Source organism: Taudactylus pleione, unplaced genomic scaffold (assembly GCF_031769625.1).
Source record: "Taudactylus pleione unplaced genomic scaffold, aTauple2 ptg000195l, whole genome shotgun sequence".
In the NCBI taxonomy this organism is placed as follows: Eukaryota; Metazoa; Chordata; class Amphibia; order Anura; family Myobatrachidae; genus Taudactylus; species Taudactylus pleione.
In genome coordinates, this window is record NW_028284597.1 from 4439028 (window position 1) to 4458361 (window position 19334).

The 19334-nt window shown below is 43.8% G+C and overlaps 1 protein-coding gene across 7 annotated transcripts in view; it reads left to right on the forward strand.

Moving 5' to 3' along the window:
* WWOX (WW domain containing oxidoreductase) overlaps nucleotides 1-19334 on the forward strand; it is a 1100068-nt gene that overhangs the window by 284488 nt on the left and 796246 nt on the right. For all 7 annotated transcript variants that reach the window (XM_088476819.1, XM_088476820.1, XM_088476817.1 and 4 more), the window contains exon 7: nucleotides 15441-15529. In XM_088476819.1, coding sequence (XP_088332945.1) covers nucleotides 15441-15529 — 89 coding nt within the window. The remainder of the gene's footprint in view (nucleotides 1-15440; nucleotides 15530-19334) is intronic.

The window sequence follows — 19334 nt, forward strand, 5'->3', positions numbered from 1 at the left end:
TTATTAAACTGCCCAACCTCATACACGATATTTTCTATTTGGACGTGCAGCCCGGGCAACCATAAGATATCGTGTCCTACCCGAGCGTGCAACTGTACATACACACTGCACCATATGCATGATTTGTCACTCTAATTTGCCTGAAAACATCAAATCGTGCAGGTATCATTGTAGTGTGAACCTGCTAGGAGAGTGGATTCCATTTGGCTTAGCACCTGTTCTCTGGTCCATCCATTTTACACTGTGTATGTATTTTCACTTCAAAGTGCACTAATTGAATGAAAGAAGAGAAGTGGAATCTGGACCTTCCACAAAATGGCTGCTCCTTATACGTTCTGAAAGGGAGAGTAGTATTCAAGTAACGATAATGGATCAGAACCTCTATGCACCCCTTCCTATACCTTCTAATATCCTGCCTATACCTTCTAATGTCCTGCCTATACCGTCTAAGGATGACGCTAATTTGCATACGCAGTCATGCAGTTAATAAAGACTTAAGACTTGGAATCTGTGGTTCCAACGCACAAGTATTATTCAAGTAAAAGTACAGTCAGTTACACGCAATTGATCCAGACACAATTTAGGCGCAAAGGAATTATACAGACCCAAGTACAGTATACATACGCAGCGCTTCCGGTACCAGGTGTTAGGCATCAGCAAGAAACCCCTCGTCTATCAGCATTCGGCACGAAGACTAAAAACCCAGTGTTGGAGCACACATATTTATACCCCCCAGGAGTAGACAAAACAATAGAGCCATTTGTTGCTGATGCTATTGGTTCCCACGGGGGATCCATCTGTTGCGGAGCATTTAACAGGCTGGTTCAAATAGACTCACCCAGCCTCTAACAACTGGGAGTCTCTGCCCTTCCGCCCCCTGCAACATCATAACAGTTAATACATTTTGTTGCTTGAAGTCTCTGCGGTCCATAACTCGAGAATGCATGATGCGATCTCCCCACCGATATCACCGGAATACTGTGGAAAGAGTACGCATCAGTACAAAACCAAACACTGCTTTCTTAGCATGTATAAAACTTTAGTTATCAAATATCTTTATTTCACAGCATTTATATTAACTGAACAAACTTAAATCTTATACCTTAAAGCTAATGGAACCTTGTAAGTGAATATGTAATGTGTGAGTGTACGGGGTTTGATATGAAGACGCTAGTTAACTTGGTGCGTATGCGTGCGCATTTAGCTACTAAACAGTGTTTTTCTTATGCCTTCGCTAATATGCGACTAGTTAATAGCGCTATTATGCGTATCATTGTGTATATGAGAAATGATGGAAGATTCAATCGCATGATGCTAATAGTATTATCGCCACATGTACTAAAGTGTGAGTTTATCTAAAATGGCGCTTAGGCGGCCATTCGCATAATGGTGTCTTGCGATCTCATTTCCAAGATGGCGTCTTGCGGCCAGTCGCAAGATGGCGTCGTCGCAATTCAATTTTAAACTGAACTTGTCTCAGCCAATTACTCAGCTTCGACACAAGTCATACTTACCTACTATTCCCCAAGCATAATGCCTCAATTTATGGTACTAGGTTGCTGCGCCCACTTATAACTACAAGGATTACTACAATCTTGTTATCTGAATCGGGATCCATGTAGGGTGACGATACGCAGTGGACTTTATAGTGTTTTTCCTGTGATAGTTTTTTTTATCCCCAAAAATTGTTTCACTCAGATCAACATCTCATATTCATAATAATTTAGAATAGGACGTGGAAAATGTATTAAAAAAAGTTTTGTAATATAGGCTGATGCCTGATGTGATGACGTTGGAATGCACCGATAACCAGCAATATGATCAGAGCACTGAGGAAGCACAAAAAATTGTTGCCTGCTCAGGTGCAGTACTTCAGTGGGGACTACTGAGAGAAGGAAGGGGCGGGTAATAGAGGAGATTGGCGAATCACTGATCCAGAGTGTATGCATTGGTGGTTGGAGGAGGGGGGCCAGCCATCATGAGGCGGTCAATAGTGTATTGCGGTGCGGTTCCAGACTACCTGCAAATAGGACTTGGCCCCCCACTGGTGGTGGTGGCTTATGGTGGCAGGGGATGTCTCTCTGAGAGGGGAGGGAGGCCCTGGGTATGACCCCTGTAATCCAGCTGTGGTTGATCCCACCTCCCTAAGGTAGCGGGCCCATTAAGGGTATCCCCAGCTCCCCACTGCACCAGTCCGACCCTGGTTTTACCTTGGTAGAGAACCTTTTCTATATGTGTGTATACCTAGTTGTTGTTCTGTGCATATGTTTCATACTAAGCAAAATTGTGACAGCCATTTGTACTTGAATATAGTAAATATAGATTTTTTTATTTTTACTTGCAATAAATATATTAAGTTGCTGTTGGCTCTACCACTTCCTTTTTCTTGTGCATATCTATTGAGGGATCACAATATCTTGATTAATGTGAAAGCGGGAGACTAACTAAAGCTTAAAAGAGGAATTAATCTGATGGACGGACTTATCTCGATTAAAAATGAGAAAGGGGACCTACAAGACTGAGGGCCGAGCTCTGAAACACTACTACTGTAGCTGAAGAAATAGCTAGAAACAAATATCTGTATACCAGGTCACAAATTTTAAAGCTTCTGAATCTAAAGGCTCAAAATTAAGATGCTGTAAACCATTCAATAACAAATTAAGATGTATCAAACCTTCTATTGAGTGGAGGAGTTGCCCAAATCAACCATTGAGCTGCTACCTATGATTTTATTGAATGTACTTGATACATACTAGACAGAAGCTGATTGGTTACTAATGGAAACATCTTAATTTGTCCACTTCTTCACTCTTTAAAATGTTTGATACTGTACATTCCCCCTCAAGGAACAATTGGAGGAGCTAATGGAGGTTGTACACGCAACACACTTCAAAAAAGTTCTGGATCTCTGGTAAACAAGTGAATTTTCTTTGGGGATAAACAGGGTCAAATTCTTAACCTTCAAGAAACTAAGGGGCATATTCGCATGCATTCGTACTTTTTGCATGCCAGACTTCTCACCGATATTGCTGGATTTCCATGCAGAAAAGTATCGCGCTCGTCCCTGCTTATCCCCGTATTCAATTCCAAATCAGCAAAAATGAAACCCGGCGAATTCGAAACCAGCGAAAAGTCCTGTCAGATTTGGGGAAATCTGCCTGACACCCCCCAAAAGATGCACTGACATTGGGGATCACTATAGATACCCCCGGATAGGCCTGCTGAAGGTATTTGTGGTACTTAAATGCTCTCAATAGCTGCTAATTAGCGTCTTTACAGAAGTGGTGAAGAATAGCATTTAGCATTTTTTATTTCCTGAAAATAAGTAGTCCCAGCAAATTTGGGGTACATGAAAATGGGTGCTAGCATATTTTAAAGTTGCTAAAGTGAAGTATTAGAAAACGTAAAAAAATCCACCTGCCGCAAACACCTGCAATCTTAAAAACACCTGGAGCATACTTGGGGACCCCCTGGAGTTTATTTAGCTAGTTTTTAAGTTTGTCCCCCAACTTTGTTTTTTTTCGCCCCCAAAATGAAAGTACTTTTTTGGGGGTGTAAAGTTTTTTTTAAAACTTTTTTTTGACACAGTTTACCTTTTGGGGGCCTGTCCCAAAGGTTCAGGGTAGTTCCCGATAGTTTGCACCCCAAAACCCCAATTATGCTCTTTTTTCCGACAGCTTTCATAGGCGAATCTTTTACGCCTATTCCAATGCATTGACTTTCCGCACCGGCGAATCGTGTGTGGAATTGCATACTGGGAAAAGTTTTCACCTGGCGAAATGACGTCACCGGTGAAACTTTTCCGCAGAAACTGACTTTTCAATCCTAATTGAATACCCACCTATGGGTGAGATTTATCAAATCTTGGAGAGAGATAAAGTGGAGAAGTTGCTCGAAGCTACCAATCAGCTTCTAACTATCATTTGTTTAGCACAGTCTGTAAAGTGACAGAAACTGATTGGTTTTGTCTCTTTAAAATTTGATCATTCATAATTCTCCCCCTTAAGGTGCATACACACGTAACGATTTTTTTAATGATTTGTCGTTAACAACGTCGTTATCATTCAATCGTTAAAAAAATCGTTCAGTTTCTGAGTTATAGCGTTGAACGATAATCGTTCAAGCGCACTCCCGTTTGTAGTTCATAACGATTTTCATTAAGGGAAGGAACATTTTTCGTTCGTAGTTGTAAAAATTGTTTATTACACTTCAAAAAATAGTACACTTTTTCAAGGGAAAATCTGACTGATAATCTGACAGATAATCGTTGGTTACAAAATCGTTACGTGTGTATGCACCTTAAAGGAAAAAACTCTAAAGGTGCATACACACACAACGATTTATTGAACGATTATCGATAACGATATCTTTTATCGTTCAATCGTTGAAAAAAATCATTCACTTTCTGAGTAAAAACGATGAACGATTATCGTCCATGCGCGTTCACGTTTGTAGTTCAGTCAGACTGACCAACTCAACGATTTTCAGTAAGGGAATATGCGAAAATCATTTGTAGTTCACAAAAATCGTTCATTACATTTAGTAAATGATCAATTTTAGTAAACGATTTTCGTTAATTTTTCCCTTGAAAAAATGAACGAAAATCGTTTACTAAAATCGTTCATTTACTAAATTGTTGCATGTGTATGCAGCTTAACTGAAGTGACAATTCCCCAAGATGAAGGACCTGTCAATATAAAAAGATCCCTGTCACAATCCGGTGAAAGTGATCCTCTGTGGAGGACAGTGAGCAGGGGGGTTCAGGTGCCTATCGGAGTGACTGTGGATAAGTCTCCTATTTGCTGCCGAACACAGGTTTGGCTAGACCTGCCCAGAGGCGCGGAGTCTAAAGGGTGGTATCCACTAGACGATAAAGTTGAACGATAATGATAAAATCGTTCGGTAATCGTTCAAACATCGTTTGAACATCGTTTGCAAATCGTGCAGTAATTGTTTCTAACGATGTACGATGCTCGCTCCCGCTGGTCGTTTGATCGTCTCCTCCATCGACTGAACATGCAGGTCAATTTCACTTGATCGTTTACACATCGTTTACACATCGTTTACACATCGTTCACGCTGAACGATCAAATGATGAACCACTGTCTGCCCACTATAGCTGAAAGCTCTCAATCACAGATTAAAACAACATAGTTTATTGTTAGATCTTTTGCAAATCGTTTGCAAATTGTTCAGAGTGGAAGATCATATTTCAAGGGAAACTTCAAGGGAAAATCGTTAAGAGGTTGGACAGGGATAAAATCGTCTAGTGGATGCCCCCCTACTCACTTGGTGGTTTTCTCCAGTTACCCCTCCAATTGGGATTTGGTTTTCCTCTGCACCAACTTAAGTTATTGCTAGAACACTGGAGATACACTGGAACACAATTAGAAATCCTAATCACCGGCTTGCATGAGATTACTGAGAAAGTACTAAGAATCACTAAGAAATCCAGGAGCTGACTAGCTCAGCAGCTCAGGGAGATGTGGACACAGGCAGGTACTGGAGTTTGCTAAATATGCAGGAAAACACAACATATACTAGGGATTGCACATACAAGAGTAGAGTGGACTCAAGGAATATATTGGGAATGCTAGAAATGTGGTACTGGACAAAGGCCAAATACTGGGAGAGCTAGAAATGCTGGTACTGGGCAAAGGCAAAATACTGGGAGAGCTAGAAATGCTGGTACTGGGCAAAGGCAAAATACTGGGAATAATTATATATGCAGGTGCAGATTGCACAGACAAGACATATAGAGAAGATAGGCATACACTGGGAGAGTGCTAACTGCAAGTGCAGATTTGCACTGACAAGACACAGAGCAGATTGACACAGACATGTGCTGGGGGGTCCAGCTGTGAGCTAAGTAATACCAGTAGGTAATCTGACACTTCAGTGATACAGGGTAATAGCAACAGGAAAGCTGCAATAGAATTAGCAGCACATATACAAAGACACACAGGGAAGGGACATGAAACACTGAATTACTGTGAGAAAGCTAAAGTCTCAGAGTAAGGTTTAGTATGGAAGCTAATACAGGAAACTGGGAAACTGTGAGCAGGCTGAAGCAACACGCTGAAGGATTTAGCACAAAGCAACAGTGGGTGTAACATAGGCATTTGGAATAACGAAGTTGAACAGCATCTTTCTGGAGTTCTGGAGGCGGATTTATACCCAGGGGTAGCAGATTACTCGAGCACAGCATCAGCTGACTGAAATCATGCTACCATAGGTTAGGAGTACTGTCACATGAGAGGAACTGTCATGGCGGCACCCATGATGGGAACTCTGATCCCCAGCACACACAGCCGACCATGCAAGTTCGCAAAAAGCACCTAAGGCAGAATACTCAGCCCCACATCCATCACTGCACCAGACGTCTGACCGCAAGGAAGTCAGGGGAAGCCGGCAAGGAGGTGAGAGAGGCCGATCCTAGGCTGAACCCTGACAATCCCTATCTGGCCATTGTTTATGCCCAGATTGAACAATGTTGTGATGGCTGGAACATTCTGCTCAGCCCGACAAAAAATCCTGTTAGTCTCACTCATCACTGGAAGACTCTTGGTGCACTGCTTATTGAGAGATTTCACCACAATGGCATTGTCTGTCTGGATCTGATTTACCTTTCTACACAAGAGGTGCCTTTCACTTATTAAGAAGAAAGAGACCATAAAAACAAACCTAAATCATGACTACTCCCCAGCCCTTAAGTCTGGCATACATTGTCACCTGCATAAAATGTTGAAGGGCCTCCCTTGACTGACGTTCTCCACCCTCATCCACCAAACAAGAGACTGACATAACAAACTTATAGAGACATAGCAATGTTCAATAATGAGGAGACTTGGTCCACTTTGCAATTATCTTGACCAAGCCTTCCGTTGAGTGAAATTGTGCATACTTATCTGCCTCGAATGTCCATTGTCAATTTCCCCTGGACTCTTTTATGCATTAAAGAATACATATACTTTTGTGAGACACCAAGGACCTGATTAAACAATATTGTCCTCTGGCAGGAAAAGAACCCCCTGAAGCTGGGTGTCTATTATAATCCCCCCAAAAATCGTACGCTAGCTGGGAGTCAAATTTTACTTTTTGTAATTGATAATCCAACTGTCAGATTCTAGCATCTATATAGTGTCCAGCACTGGAGCAAAGAAGGAGAACTGGCCTGTACCAAAGCTTTCTTGGTAAAGATTCATAATCATCCCCTTGGACTGAAGAAAAAAGCACTATCACAATGATAGGTTTTTCTCTTTGACATCCATAGGCATCGTGAAGTCACCAATTTTATGCTGTGTATGACAGACCTCAAAGTCTCTATCTTGAATCTGTCTATCATGAGCTGAGTATTTAAGGACGAAGAAGAGGTTGGACTAAAGCCCCAACCATACATGTGCTTTTGAAGTGGCATGGCTAGTCCTCGGGAGAGATGGGATGAATGGCTTCCCACAGAGCAAAATGCTTTGCTATGTCAGCTGGGGGAACTATCCTTGGCTCATGCCTCTCACCCAGACGTCTGTCAGTAGAGAATCCTGGATGCCAGTCATGTCAACTATTTGTCAGACATTTTGGGCACTTTTGACATTATGAGAGACAGATGGCTGACCTTGAAAGGACTGATCCCTTGCACCTTCTGCATAATGAAAGATCAGACTCTGAGACTACTAGATCTACGGGTATTGACCAGCAAGAGAAAACTTTTATCCCCTGAGTCTAGTTTCAGATTTTATCCAGCTTTAGGCCTGGTAAGAATACACAGGGGAAAGGAATACATTCCAGTGTTTATCCCTGGATTTGAGACACAAAGTTAATTTTCACAGAAACAGCTGATCCAACATATTTGCTCCCACTTGACTGACATCTAGTGCACTATCACTTAAGCTTGGCACACACCTTACGATGGTGTGTCCTGGTGATGGGATATGCATTGCATCGTCGTATACACTACACAATCCACCGTACAATGGTGCAATGAAACGTTAAATGTTGCATGTAACAGCACTGTGTCAGCCATGGAATTTTCCCATCTGTTGTGCAGCACAGCGGATGGGACGATTCATTGAACGACGTCCGGGAACGACGGTTTGGACAAGCACACTATATGATGTGTATGGTCTATTGTTCTGATCTGCGTTGGAACAATATATTGGACTATAGATCGTGTTGTGTGTACCCAGCTTAAGATATCTAGTATGTGTCCATGGACAAACTTGAATTAAAGACAACCACAGGTGGAGGTGATTCTTACAATAATTGACAATGCATTTTTAGGGAACCTAAAACTTACGGTCCAGTGGAGCCCAAGCATCTGTTAGATAGATCTGTAGAAGGGGGAAAAAGTGGAGGCTCTTTATTACACTTAAATCAGGAAGTTCTTTGAACATCTGTTTCTGGAATGTCCAGTGCCCTGACATCTGTGTCCTGTTGTCCTAGGGTTTGGTCACCAAACTATATTTAAAAAATAGGTGCTAATTTCACGACCTCATGGGACGAGGCCTCTGCTGCTATATCAGCCCAGGACTAAATGACAAGGGGACATATTTGCAAATTAGTTGATGTATTAAGACTACTAAGCAGAATTTTCAGTAAGCCCCTTCACCGAAGAGTCATTACTGCTAACCCAGGCTGGCTCCATTTGAGTGATTTCCATGAACATAAAAACTAGCTCCCAACCTTCCTAAAGCTCGCCTTCAATGAGCAGCTTTTCTTACCTTTATGCGTTTTCATCGACACATCGAGTAAACCATTTTTGGTGCTGTCATAGGAGAGTACTGCCTACTTTGGAATATGACATGGCAGCTCCTTGTAAAAGTTTAGTTTTATTTCCTTATGTGGTCAATATCATACTGTATGGAATCGGTATGAGATGCCAGCGCTCGGGATCCCGGCTGTTAGAATCCCGAAGCCGGCATCTCGAAAGGGTTAACATACCGACACTTGTTGGTCGCTATGCTAACCTTTCCCCTCTCTCTACCCTAACCTCCCCTCTTTGATGCCTAACCCTAACCTTCCCCCCCCCCTAGAGCCTGAACCTAACCTCCCCTTCCCCGGTTCCTAACACTAACCCTCCCGCCTTAGTAACTAACCCTCCCCCTAGTGCCTAGCCCTAACCCCACACCCTAAATTTAACCTCCCCTATCATCCCGATACTTACCTTCGGTATCCCAGCGATCGGGATGACGGCGCCGGGCTTCTGATCGGCGTTGGAATTTCGGCACTGGTAATAAGAGCGTCGGCATCCAGACTGCCAGGATGCCGAACGCATACAAACTCTATATTTATTTTGTGTATTAGGTTTATTTAGTGCCACTATATTACAGGTGCTTTTCAGAGAATATTGAACCATTCCAAAACAATCCCTGCCCCATCGCAGTTTACAGTGTGAATTCCCGACCACATAAACATACTCTTTGGTTCATTTTCAGATGAAGCCAATTAACCTACTAGTACAGTTTTTAGACTGCGGTAGTAAACAGAGCACCAGGAAGAAAGTCCGATATGATCAAGGTTAGATTTGAACCCATGCTTTTGGTGTTGTTCATTAAGTAACTATAGCATTAACATCTATTAAACTTTATTTCTTTCATGTCTTTTCAACAGTGGACTGGGCGATATGTCAGAAAACCTAAGCCAGTGGCGCTCACAGATCGTACCAATTGTTTTGTGGCGCATCAAGCTCTTCTGTTCTGTGCACCCTTTTGTTCGTAAATCTCATATTAACCCGTTCCCTCAACTTTCCTGCTTAGCAGGTTTATTGTTTAAGTGCTGTTATAAATATTTTTGCTTATGTAGCCAGCTATTCAAATGTATGCATGTGTCTGCTCACTCCATGGATATTGATTAAATAAGCTCATGTCCGCCATTTTGTGTGTTCCAAAGCACTTTTTGAAGGTACATATTACTTACCTGTGGTACAGAAAATTCCAATTTGTTTTATTAAGAGGCATCATCTGCGTAGAAATCGAAGGTTGTCAAATGTAATGGCGTGTGTTGAAGTACTCGTTGTCATAAAAATTTACCTGTAGTCATGTATTATTTATTCCGTCTATTTTATATGCCATTATAATAAGTATTATGGCAGAGAAAGCTTTTATGCGCCAACTCATTGTGCCACTTCTCATTTCTTGGGATCCTTCAGGCAGATATATCCCTGCTTTATTCGGGTTTAATGTAAATCATATTTTACATTGGAAATAAAAATTTGCAGTGACAATTCCAGTAACGCCACGGCTGAGGCACAAAGGCATGGTTCTCTATTAACGCTGGATTTAATTCTATTTCAATAGTTGTTTCTATCTTTTAACATTTTGTCGGAAACCATTTACCTGAATTTTAGATATAGCCTTGTAAATATAATCTACCAAGCAGCTGATCTTGACTATTAATTTTTATGTTAAAGACTGATATCTCTGTATATACATATTTATACAGACTAGACCAGTGGTTCTCAAACTTTCTTGTAGTGACATACTGAAGAGTGACATCCACATATGTGACTACTCACTTTAGGTCCTTTCCTCTTCATTTCCTCTTAGTCTCCCGTCCTGCTGAGTCTGCGGCTGCCTGCTCCTGGCTCCTCTCAGTGAAAGACGTCATGATGCTGAGATGTCTGCACTGCTGTGGCTGCCTGCCTGCTCCCGGCTCCTCTCTGATGCTGCAGGAAACCAGGAGGCGGATGGGTCTTTGGTTTGACATGCCCATGCAGTAGCCAAAAAAGCAGGGGGCAGGAATTCGCACTTTCCTCCTCTTGCTCTGCTTATTGGCCAGAGTACACCCTGGATCAGGGAAGACAGAGGGTAAGCACACACTCCTCCCCTTGCTCTGCTTATTGGCCAGAGCACACCCTGGATCAGGGAGGAGAGAGGGTAAGCACACTCCTCCCCTTGCTCTGTTTATTGGCCAGAGTACACCCTGGATCAGGGAGGAGAGAGGGTAAGCACACTCCTCCCCTTGCTCTGTTTATTGGCCAGAGTACACCCTGGATCAGGGAGGAGAGAGGGTAAGCACACTCCTCCCCTTGCTCTGTTTATTGGCCAGAGTACACCCTGGATCAGGGAGGAGAGAGGGTAAGCACACTCTCCTCCCCTTGCTCTGCTTATCGTCCAGCGTACACCCTGGATCAGGGAGGAGAGAGGGTAAGCACACTCTCCTCCCCTTGCTATGCTTATCGTCCAGCATACACCCGGGATCAGGGAGGAGAGAGGGTAAGCACACTCTCCTCCCCTTGCTATGCTTATCGTCCAGCATACACCCGGGATCAGGGAGGAGAGAGGGTAAGCACACACACTCCTCCCCTTGCTCTGCTTATTGGCCAGAGCACACCCTGGATCAGGGAGGAGAGAGGGTAAGCACACTCTCCTCCCCTTGCTCTGCTTATCGTCCAGCGTACACCCTGGATCAGGGAGGATCGTCCAGCGTACACCCTGGATCAGGGAGGAGAGTGGGAAAACAGATTTCTCACCTTGCTCTGCTTATCGTCCAGCTTATCGAGTGTGCTTATCATAAGCACACTCTCCTCCCCTTGCTCTGCTTATCGTCCAGCGTACACCCTGGATCAGGGAGGAGAGTGGGAAAACACATTTCTCACCTTGCTCTGCTTATCGTCCAGCATACACCCGGGATCAGGGAGGAGAGAGGGTAAGCACACTCTCCTCCCCTTGCTCTACTTATTAGCCAGACCACAGGGGGGAGAGTGGGAAAGTACTCTTCTCACCTTGCTCTGCTGATTTGCTGGAGCGAATTTTGCAAGAGCTGGACCTTTTTTTTATAGTCACCCCACTGTTACATCAAGGACCAACTTGTGACACACTAAGTTTTGCAACACACAGTTTGAGACGCACTAGACCAGACTATGTCCCTGATCTGCCAAAGCTAAACTGTCCACATATATCTGTTTTAATGCAGCACCTCATTCCAATGGTCAATAATCCATAATCCATTTCATACTGTACTTGCCTGCTCTCTTGGAGTGCCTGGGAGACTGTCATACAGCAGACTTTCTGGATGAATTCTGTTTGTCAGTGTAGGGTTAGCTCAGGCACTGTTAATGCGCGGAGTCTATCGGACACCCCCTGGAGGCCCCGGGTCGTGACCCTCTAATTGCCCAATAAAATGATAACTGTGATGGTAGGTGGTAACAGGGTGTGGTGTAAAATTAGTAGGGATGTGCAGGCTCGGATAGGTTCGAGTTTGCACGTGGAGTTCGGATTTTTCCCTCCAAAAAAACGGAACTCAGAAAGAGGCAATCATCATTCCTGGACAAAAGATGATTCCTAATGAAATGGGGAGAATATTCCTGGGGATCGGTGGGTCCGTGAGTAGGGGGCGGGACCTAATCACGTGTTTCTATAAGAAGCACATCATTTGGCCACACCCCATATTTAAATATGCCGCAGTCTCTGCAAATTACCGTGAGGGGAGGGGCTTAATGACCACCGCCCATCTGCTTCTCCTCCCGGGCTTCTCCCGGAGAGGAAAACTTAGAAGTTGGCAAGTATGCTTTATATATACGAATAGATGTGTGAAGGTTATCAGTGCCTTTGTCATATGAGCAGCTTATATAGTATTTCAGCTTTAAATTACTTTTAATTGTCAGTACAGGTTGAGTCTCCCATATCCAAAATGCTCAGGACCAAAAGTATTTTGGATATCGGATTTTTCTGCATTTGGGAATATTTGAATACCCTAATGAGAGTGTTTTTTTTGTTTCATATACATCTCATACACACAGCCTGCTGGTAATTTTATACAACATTTTTAAAAAATGTTGTGCATCAAACAAAGTTTGTGTACATACACGAAATTGACTAGTGTTCCATATACACCTTATATACACAGCCTGAAGATCGTTCTACAATATTTTTATTAATTTTGTGCAATAAACAAAGTTTGTTTACATTAAACCATCAAAAAGCAAAGGTGTCACTATCATAGCTATGCTCGAAAAATGCTGTATTTTGGAATTTTCCTTATTTCAGAATATTTGGATATAGGAGACTCAACCTGTGTATAAAGTATGTACATGTGAGTACATTGTGCTTCTAGAGCTCCTCAGTCAAGATACAGTAACAGATTACCTGCAGTATAAAATGCTTTGATCTCCTTGTAATTAATAGGTATTGGATTTTAATATGAGAACATTGTTATACTGTATGAACTATTCTAGTTACTGTAAGAAGCTTTGCATGCAGCTTAGCTCTGTACGCTAAAAGATGCGTCACCTTATTACGGTTTTGTGGGAGATCCCAGGGCAACTAGCTTGTGGGAGTCCCCTACCATCCACCGTGCTCGCCATCCATCCCCTCTGCTATCTGTCCACTGTGCTACGCAGTCCTGTGTCACAGCGTAGTGATCTCACCTGATGCCGCTCCTCCGAGTCCCATCTGCACTGGAGAGTCGTGCTGTGTGCATCAGTGGGGGCTCCGGCACGGCTGCCCCCTCTGCCCTGCCGTTAATCCGGCACTGAAAAGATGGTTTACTCCTGTAGGTTTCTTCTAATTGATAGTAAATATTATAGGTCATTTCACGGCAATAATATAAATGTAATTTTTATTATTATTATTGAGCTGAATGCTCTTTAAATGTTATGAACTTTTTAAGGTTGCACGTATCCAGCTCTGTATGAATAATGTCTCCGTTCAATATATTTTCGAAAAGCACCGGTACACAATATGGTCATTGCTGATTTGGACATATACGCTGTTTGTTCTGCGTAAAATCATGCAAACGCAGAGTACAGTAAGGACAGGACGCTAATTGTGCTCTGAGGCAGATCTTTGTGGCCCACCGTCTCAGAAGTTTCGGGAGACTCCAAACTTTGTAAGTGATTCTCCTGACCCCCGGAAAAGTTTACAAGTCTCTTGCATCCTGGCACTTTCCAGGTAAAATGGGTGAGGCAAGGGCCTGATGATGCAATTGATCTGTCATTGTGGCCCCACACACAGCTACGGTTTGCCGAAAATCGCTGACACCCTTTGTGGGGGTGGGTCCATGATAATGTGTTTTGCCACACCATGCCCCCAACACAGGGGCAATCGCAGGATTTTTAGGGGGGGGGAGGTTCCATATTCTATATATATATATATATAGCTCTCAGGCAATAGTGCCCATTATGCTGTGCCCCCTGTAGTTGTCCCCATATGATGTGTTCTCTGTAGTTGTTCCCCTTATGCAGTGTCGCTTATGCAGTGCCCCCTGTATTTGTGCCCCTTATAGTTTTGCCCCTAAAGTAGTGCCCCATATGCAGGACCCCCTAAAGTAGTGCCCCATATACAGGACCCCCTAAAGTAATGCCCCATATGCAGGTACCCCTAAGTAGTGCCATTATGCAGTTCCCCCCCCCCCAGCCCAGTATGGGCTGGGGGGGGGCACACCGCGGGAGACATAATGACCTCACCCGCACTGTGCACCACTGGGAACGCTGGCCTCCGAAGCTATCGTAGGCTTCTCTAGCCTCCGATCGCTTCAGAGGCCAGTGTTCACAGTTGCAGGGAGCCGCATTAGAAAGCAGGGATCAGAGGCGGAGCGCTGTTTCTGAAAAAAAAATGTGGTCGTCAGGGTGGGTTTCTGGGTACTGCGTGCGCTAGTCCAACCCGTCCATTTGGACCTCCCACTCCCGGAGAGGAGACTTGTCAATGTTGACATGTATGCCTTACAGAGGCTGTCAGTAGTTGCATCACTTTGACGGCCATCAGCACTAGCTAGCTGCTTCTGATTGGCTGACTAGGAATTTTACTCTAAAGCTGATTGGTGCTTTCTTCATTGCTCGTAAATACATTGATTATATGATTTTGTGGACATACTGTATATATTAATATTTTTTTATTTTATTTTTGTTACTTTGTACATGAGATGGAAGATCATTTTTGCTGTATTCGAAAGATTACTTTACTTTTATTGAAACTAATGAATGTAAATATGCAATTTTTTACGTGCAGCTTCTTAGCGCTTATTTATTTTTCAGGCTATGCTTCCGGTTCAGCATCAGTCCCACTTTATCTACAAAGAGCTCTTTTACACTCTTTGTTGTAGGGGATGCCCGAGTGTTTGTCACCCTGCCTTATTTGTTTTTGCTGCCTGGAAAGTGGACGTTACAGGCCGATTGGCAGGAAATGGTTAATCCGTTCTTCAGTAATGTGATGGATTGCGTAACTTGACAGACTGAAGGGTCCTTGGCACTGTCTGTTTTTAATTCATAGCCTTTAATAAACTTGTTAGACACCTATGCACTGTATTTAGCCGCTCTGCAGTGCTACAACGCTACCTCTGGCACTGAATGTTCATTCATTTGAGTGATTTACACCCGCTGTGGGCATTTTATATTAAGCAAGCGTACTCGGATATATTCCACAGCACATTAAGTGTAATATGATATCTTGATCCAAGTTTACGGTTATTTATCATTTACCTTTCCATATTTTTTTTTTGTATTGCAGCACAAAGCTAAGGTGGAAGTTATGAGCTTGGATCTCGCTACTCTGAACAGTGTGCAAAGCTTCGCTGAGGCCTTTCTGAGCAAGAACCTGTAAGTGCATATAAGAAAGATGTCACTGCTGTCCATTAAGGCTCTAATACACATCTCCCAACAGTGTCTACATCGGAGGACAAAAGGGTGTTGCCTATTGTTAAAGGGTCAGCTATGGACATGAAAAGGGTGGATCTCAGAGTGGGTTGGCTGGATTTGATATACAGACTGAGGTTTTGGCACAACATAAAATCAAAGCACGCCTGTCACCTCCGCACAGTAAAAGTCACCATTTAGTTGAATTAAACAATATTCGTGAGACCGTAGCTTACTGGTTACCTAAGATCTAATGGCATTTAAGCACTTTATTCTTGCACATTTTTTGCAGTATACAAGTAGAATATGTGCCGGAATAAAATGGTGTATTTGTGCTAGCAAACCCTTCAAAGACATGATGACACCCACATGGGTATCGGCACTCACTATAATGTGACCACGCGCAAATGTGCTGCAACTATGCCCCCGGGGGCCGATGCTGAATTTACCAATGATGGCAGGTGTGGCTGTAATAAACCAAGTATTAGCTTTTAATATTTTGCATTCAGGGCATATTTTGATACTGGTGATCCCGGCCTGTTGGGATTTCGGCGCCGGTATTTTGACCCGCACGCCGGGTTGCTAGCTACATCCCAGATGAGCCAACCAGGCTGACATGGCAATGCGAGATGGAAGGGTATATCGCACGGTCGTACACCAGATCGTATAGTGTGTATGGCCGCCCGATATATCCTTATATCAGGCGACGGGTCGGCTAGGGACACACATCCTTCTGATGTGTACTTGGCCTTAGTCTTCATAGTTAAGATCCCTTAAATGATGAGCACATATAACAAATTTTATATTTGTCCCCTGGTCTATATACTGGATCTAAATTCTTTTCACCATGGTGAAACATTATTATCTTTTATTTACATGGTTCCACAAGGATGGCATAGTTCCATAAATGGGGGTGGAACATACCTTTACATACAAGTTCACCTATTTACATATATTTGCATAATTAAATAAAGATGTGTCCTCATATATCTAGTCTCCTTGCGCGTTAAACAGCCCTTCTAATTGCGCCATGCCGTGGCTTTACTCTGTAGCGGCGAGCATCTTTGTATGCGACTTTTGCCTTCAAATGCATCTTATTCACACAGTGATGCGAATAGCTAGCACAAGCAGCTTCTGCTGATTACAATTATATCCAGCATGCCTATGTTCTCTGTGCGTCTGTGGGTGTATCTGCATGTGAAATGCTAACTTACAGTGTTAGAGCCGCTGACACTGTAACGTAGCATTTCACATGCAGCTACAGCCGCAGTCACACACAGAATATAGGCATGCCGCATATCATTTTAATCACTCTGTGAATAAGACACATTTGAAGGTAAAAAGTTGCACGAAAGATGCTTGGCGCTACCGAGACTCGCAGAGCTCTCGCATTGTGTGTCACGTCTTGTAGCGTATGGAGGATAGATGTGTGTGGACACATCTGTAGTAACGGACGTGCGTTGAGCTAAATGGATGGGGAGGCACTGGCTAGTATCAGAGCCAGATATACACACACATATATAAACCTGTCCCACTTGCACAGATCCCCCCCCCCCACACACAGATTCCCCGCAGCACAGAACCCCCTCACTCATATCTCCCCTAGCACAGAAGATCCCCCCCACACACAGATTCCCTGTAGCACAGATCTCCCTCACACATATCTCCCCCTAGCAGAGAAGATCCCGCTCTAGCACAAAAGATCCCCCCCCAAATACACACAGACCCTCCCCCTAGCAGCAAACCCTCCTCACCTTTTTCTCCTTTGTGCATTTCCTCTGTCTGCATATTCCAATTTCCTTCCCTCTGTGCTGCTGCTAAGCTCAGATGCTGGAGTACTTCCTGGACTGGTCACCTGATCGTTAGAGGTGTCCATCAGAGCTCAAGGCATACCCCTCACAGTGAGGCATGCCTCCATTTGCTCTTTTTCTCTGTGTTTTATTGGCTGCTTTGTGGTCCAGCCCCCAGCTCCAGACAGTGTCTGAGCTATCAGAGGGGAGCCTGAGCTCTTACTGCTTCATCTCTCCATGTATTTCCAAGGAGTGCTACAATTATGGTTATTTTTGCCTATAAAAACGATCAAAATAATACAGAGAAGATATTTGTTATAAATATCTTCTTTGAATTATTCTAATAATTTTTATAGTCAAAAGACATGCAGTATGACAGGGGGAGGCTCTGCCTCCCCTACCTACCCTGAGGGCCCTGCTTGTGAAAAGTTACATTCTAGAGGGTATATGATGACTACAAAGAGGGGAGCAGAATTTGGAAACATCATGGAGGGAGTGAATCAGAAAAGGTGTTTGCGGGGTTCAATGCAAGGATGATTTTTAAGGTTACCACTAACATAAAAATCATCTTAATTCTCACCTTTATGTAGGCCTAATATTAACCCATATACTAAATCTCAATCTACCCAAATGGATAACAAATTCTTAAAGTGTAAGATACCCTCCCTTAAAATGTAAAATACCCCAGAGTAATTAGTGCATGTAGTTTTGTCTTCATACCGTTACAGCATAGTTACCTACCCTTCCACACTCCGCATGCGCAAGTTAGTTCTGACGGGGGCAGGCCTGGACTCGAGGATGTCACGGCGCAGTCACCGCAGGGTTGTGGGTAGGGTAGCCGTGGCCGCCCAGCCCCAAGCATGCTATCTCACAGTCACTACCCTCCCCGGATTGGACGGATTATGTCTGATGGCAATGACTGGAGGCGGCAGCGTCCTCTCCTCCTTCCCGGTGGCCGGTCCAAGTCCAAGAAGACCAAGTGGCTACACAATGCACTATCCCACCTGCTCACCTCCTTAGTAAAAATAAATGTAAGTAGAGAGTGGGAGTCTGGAAGTAGATTCAGTGCTGAGAATTGTATTAGAGACATTTTGGTGCAGAATTTATCTATAGGAATTTGCAATGGGAGACAGTTGCTGAACCTGCATTTTTATTGTTACTGTAATTCGATCTAGTCATTACTTACAATTCTGACTGCAAAAAGTTATGTCCCATTTTTGTCTTATTTGCATATTAACACTGGTTCCCTGAGTGTTTTCATATTGCTCCTTTTCACTGCGTTTTATCTCTAATATATGTATTAGCTCCCTTTCCTGATATATTAATACTGTCAAATCCACTAATCAGGGCCGGATTAAGGGGAGGGGCCACAGGGTTGGTCGTCCCTGGGCCTGCACACACGGAGGGGCCCCCACTAGCAGCCGCTGTCTGCACCTGCCGCTAGTGACCCCTCTGCTAGTGTAGTGTAGACCGAAGTGAGCGCGGTCACACTACACAGTGACATACAGACAGCCGCCAGCTGGACTACTACTGGGGGCAATGCATAGAGGGGGACTACTACTGGGAACAATGCATAGGGGGAACTTCTACTGGGGACAATGCATAGGGGGGACTACTACTGGGGGCACTGTATAGGGGGGACTACTACTGGGGGGCACTTAATAGAGAGGGGACTACTACTGGAGGCAATGCATAGGGGCGGACTACTACTGGGGGCAGTGCATAGGGGAAAATTATTGGGGTGACTATATAAGGGGCACTGCATAGGGGGGAACTACTACTGGGGGCACTGTATAGAGGGGAACTACTACTGAGGGCAATGCATAGAGGGGGACTACTACTGGGGGCACTGTATAGGGGGGACCACTTCTGTGGGCATTATATAAGGGGCACTGCATAGGGGGAACCACTACTGGGGGCTCTACTACAGGGGGCACTGCATAGGGGGGACTACTACAGGGGGCATTACATAGGGGGGA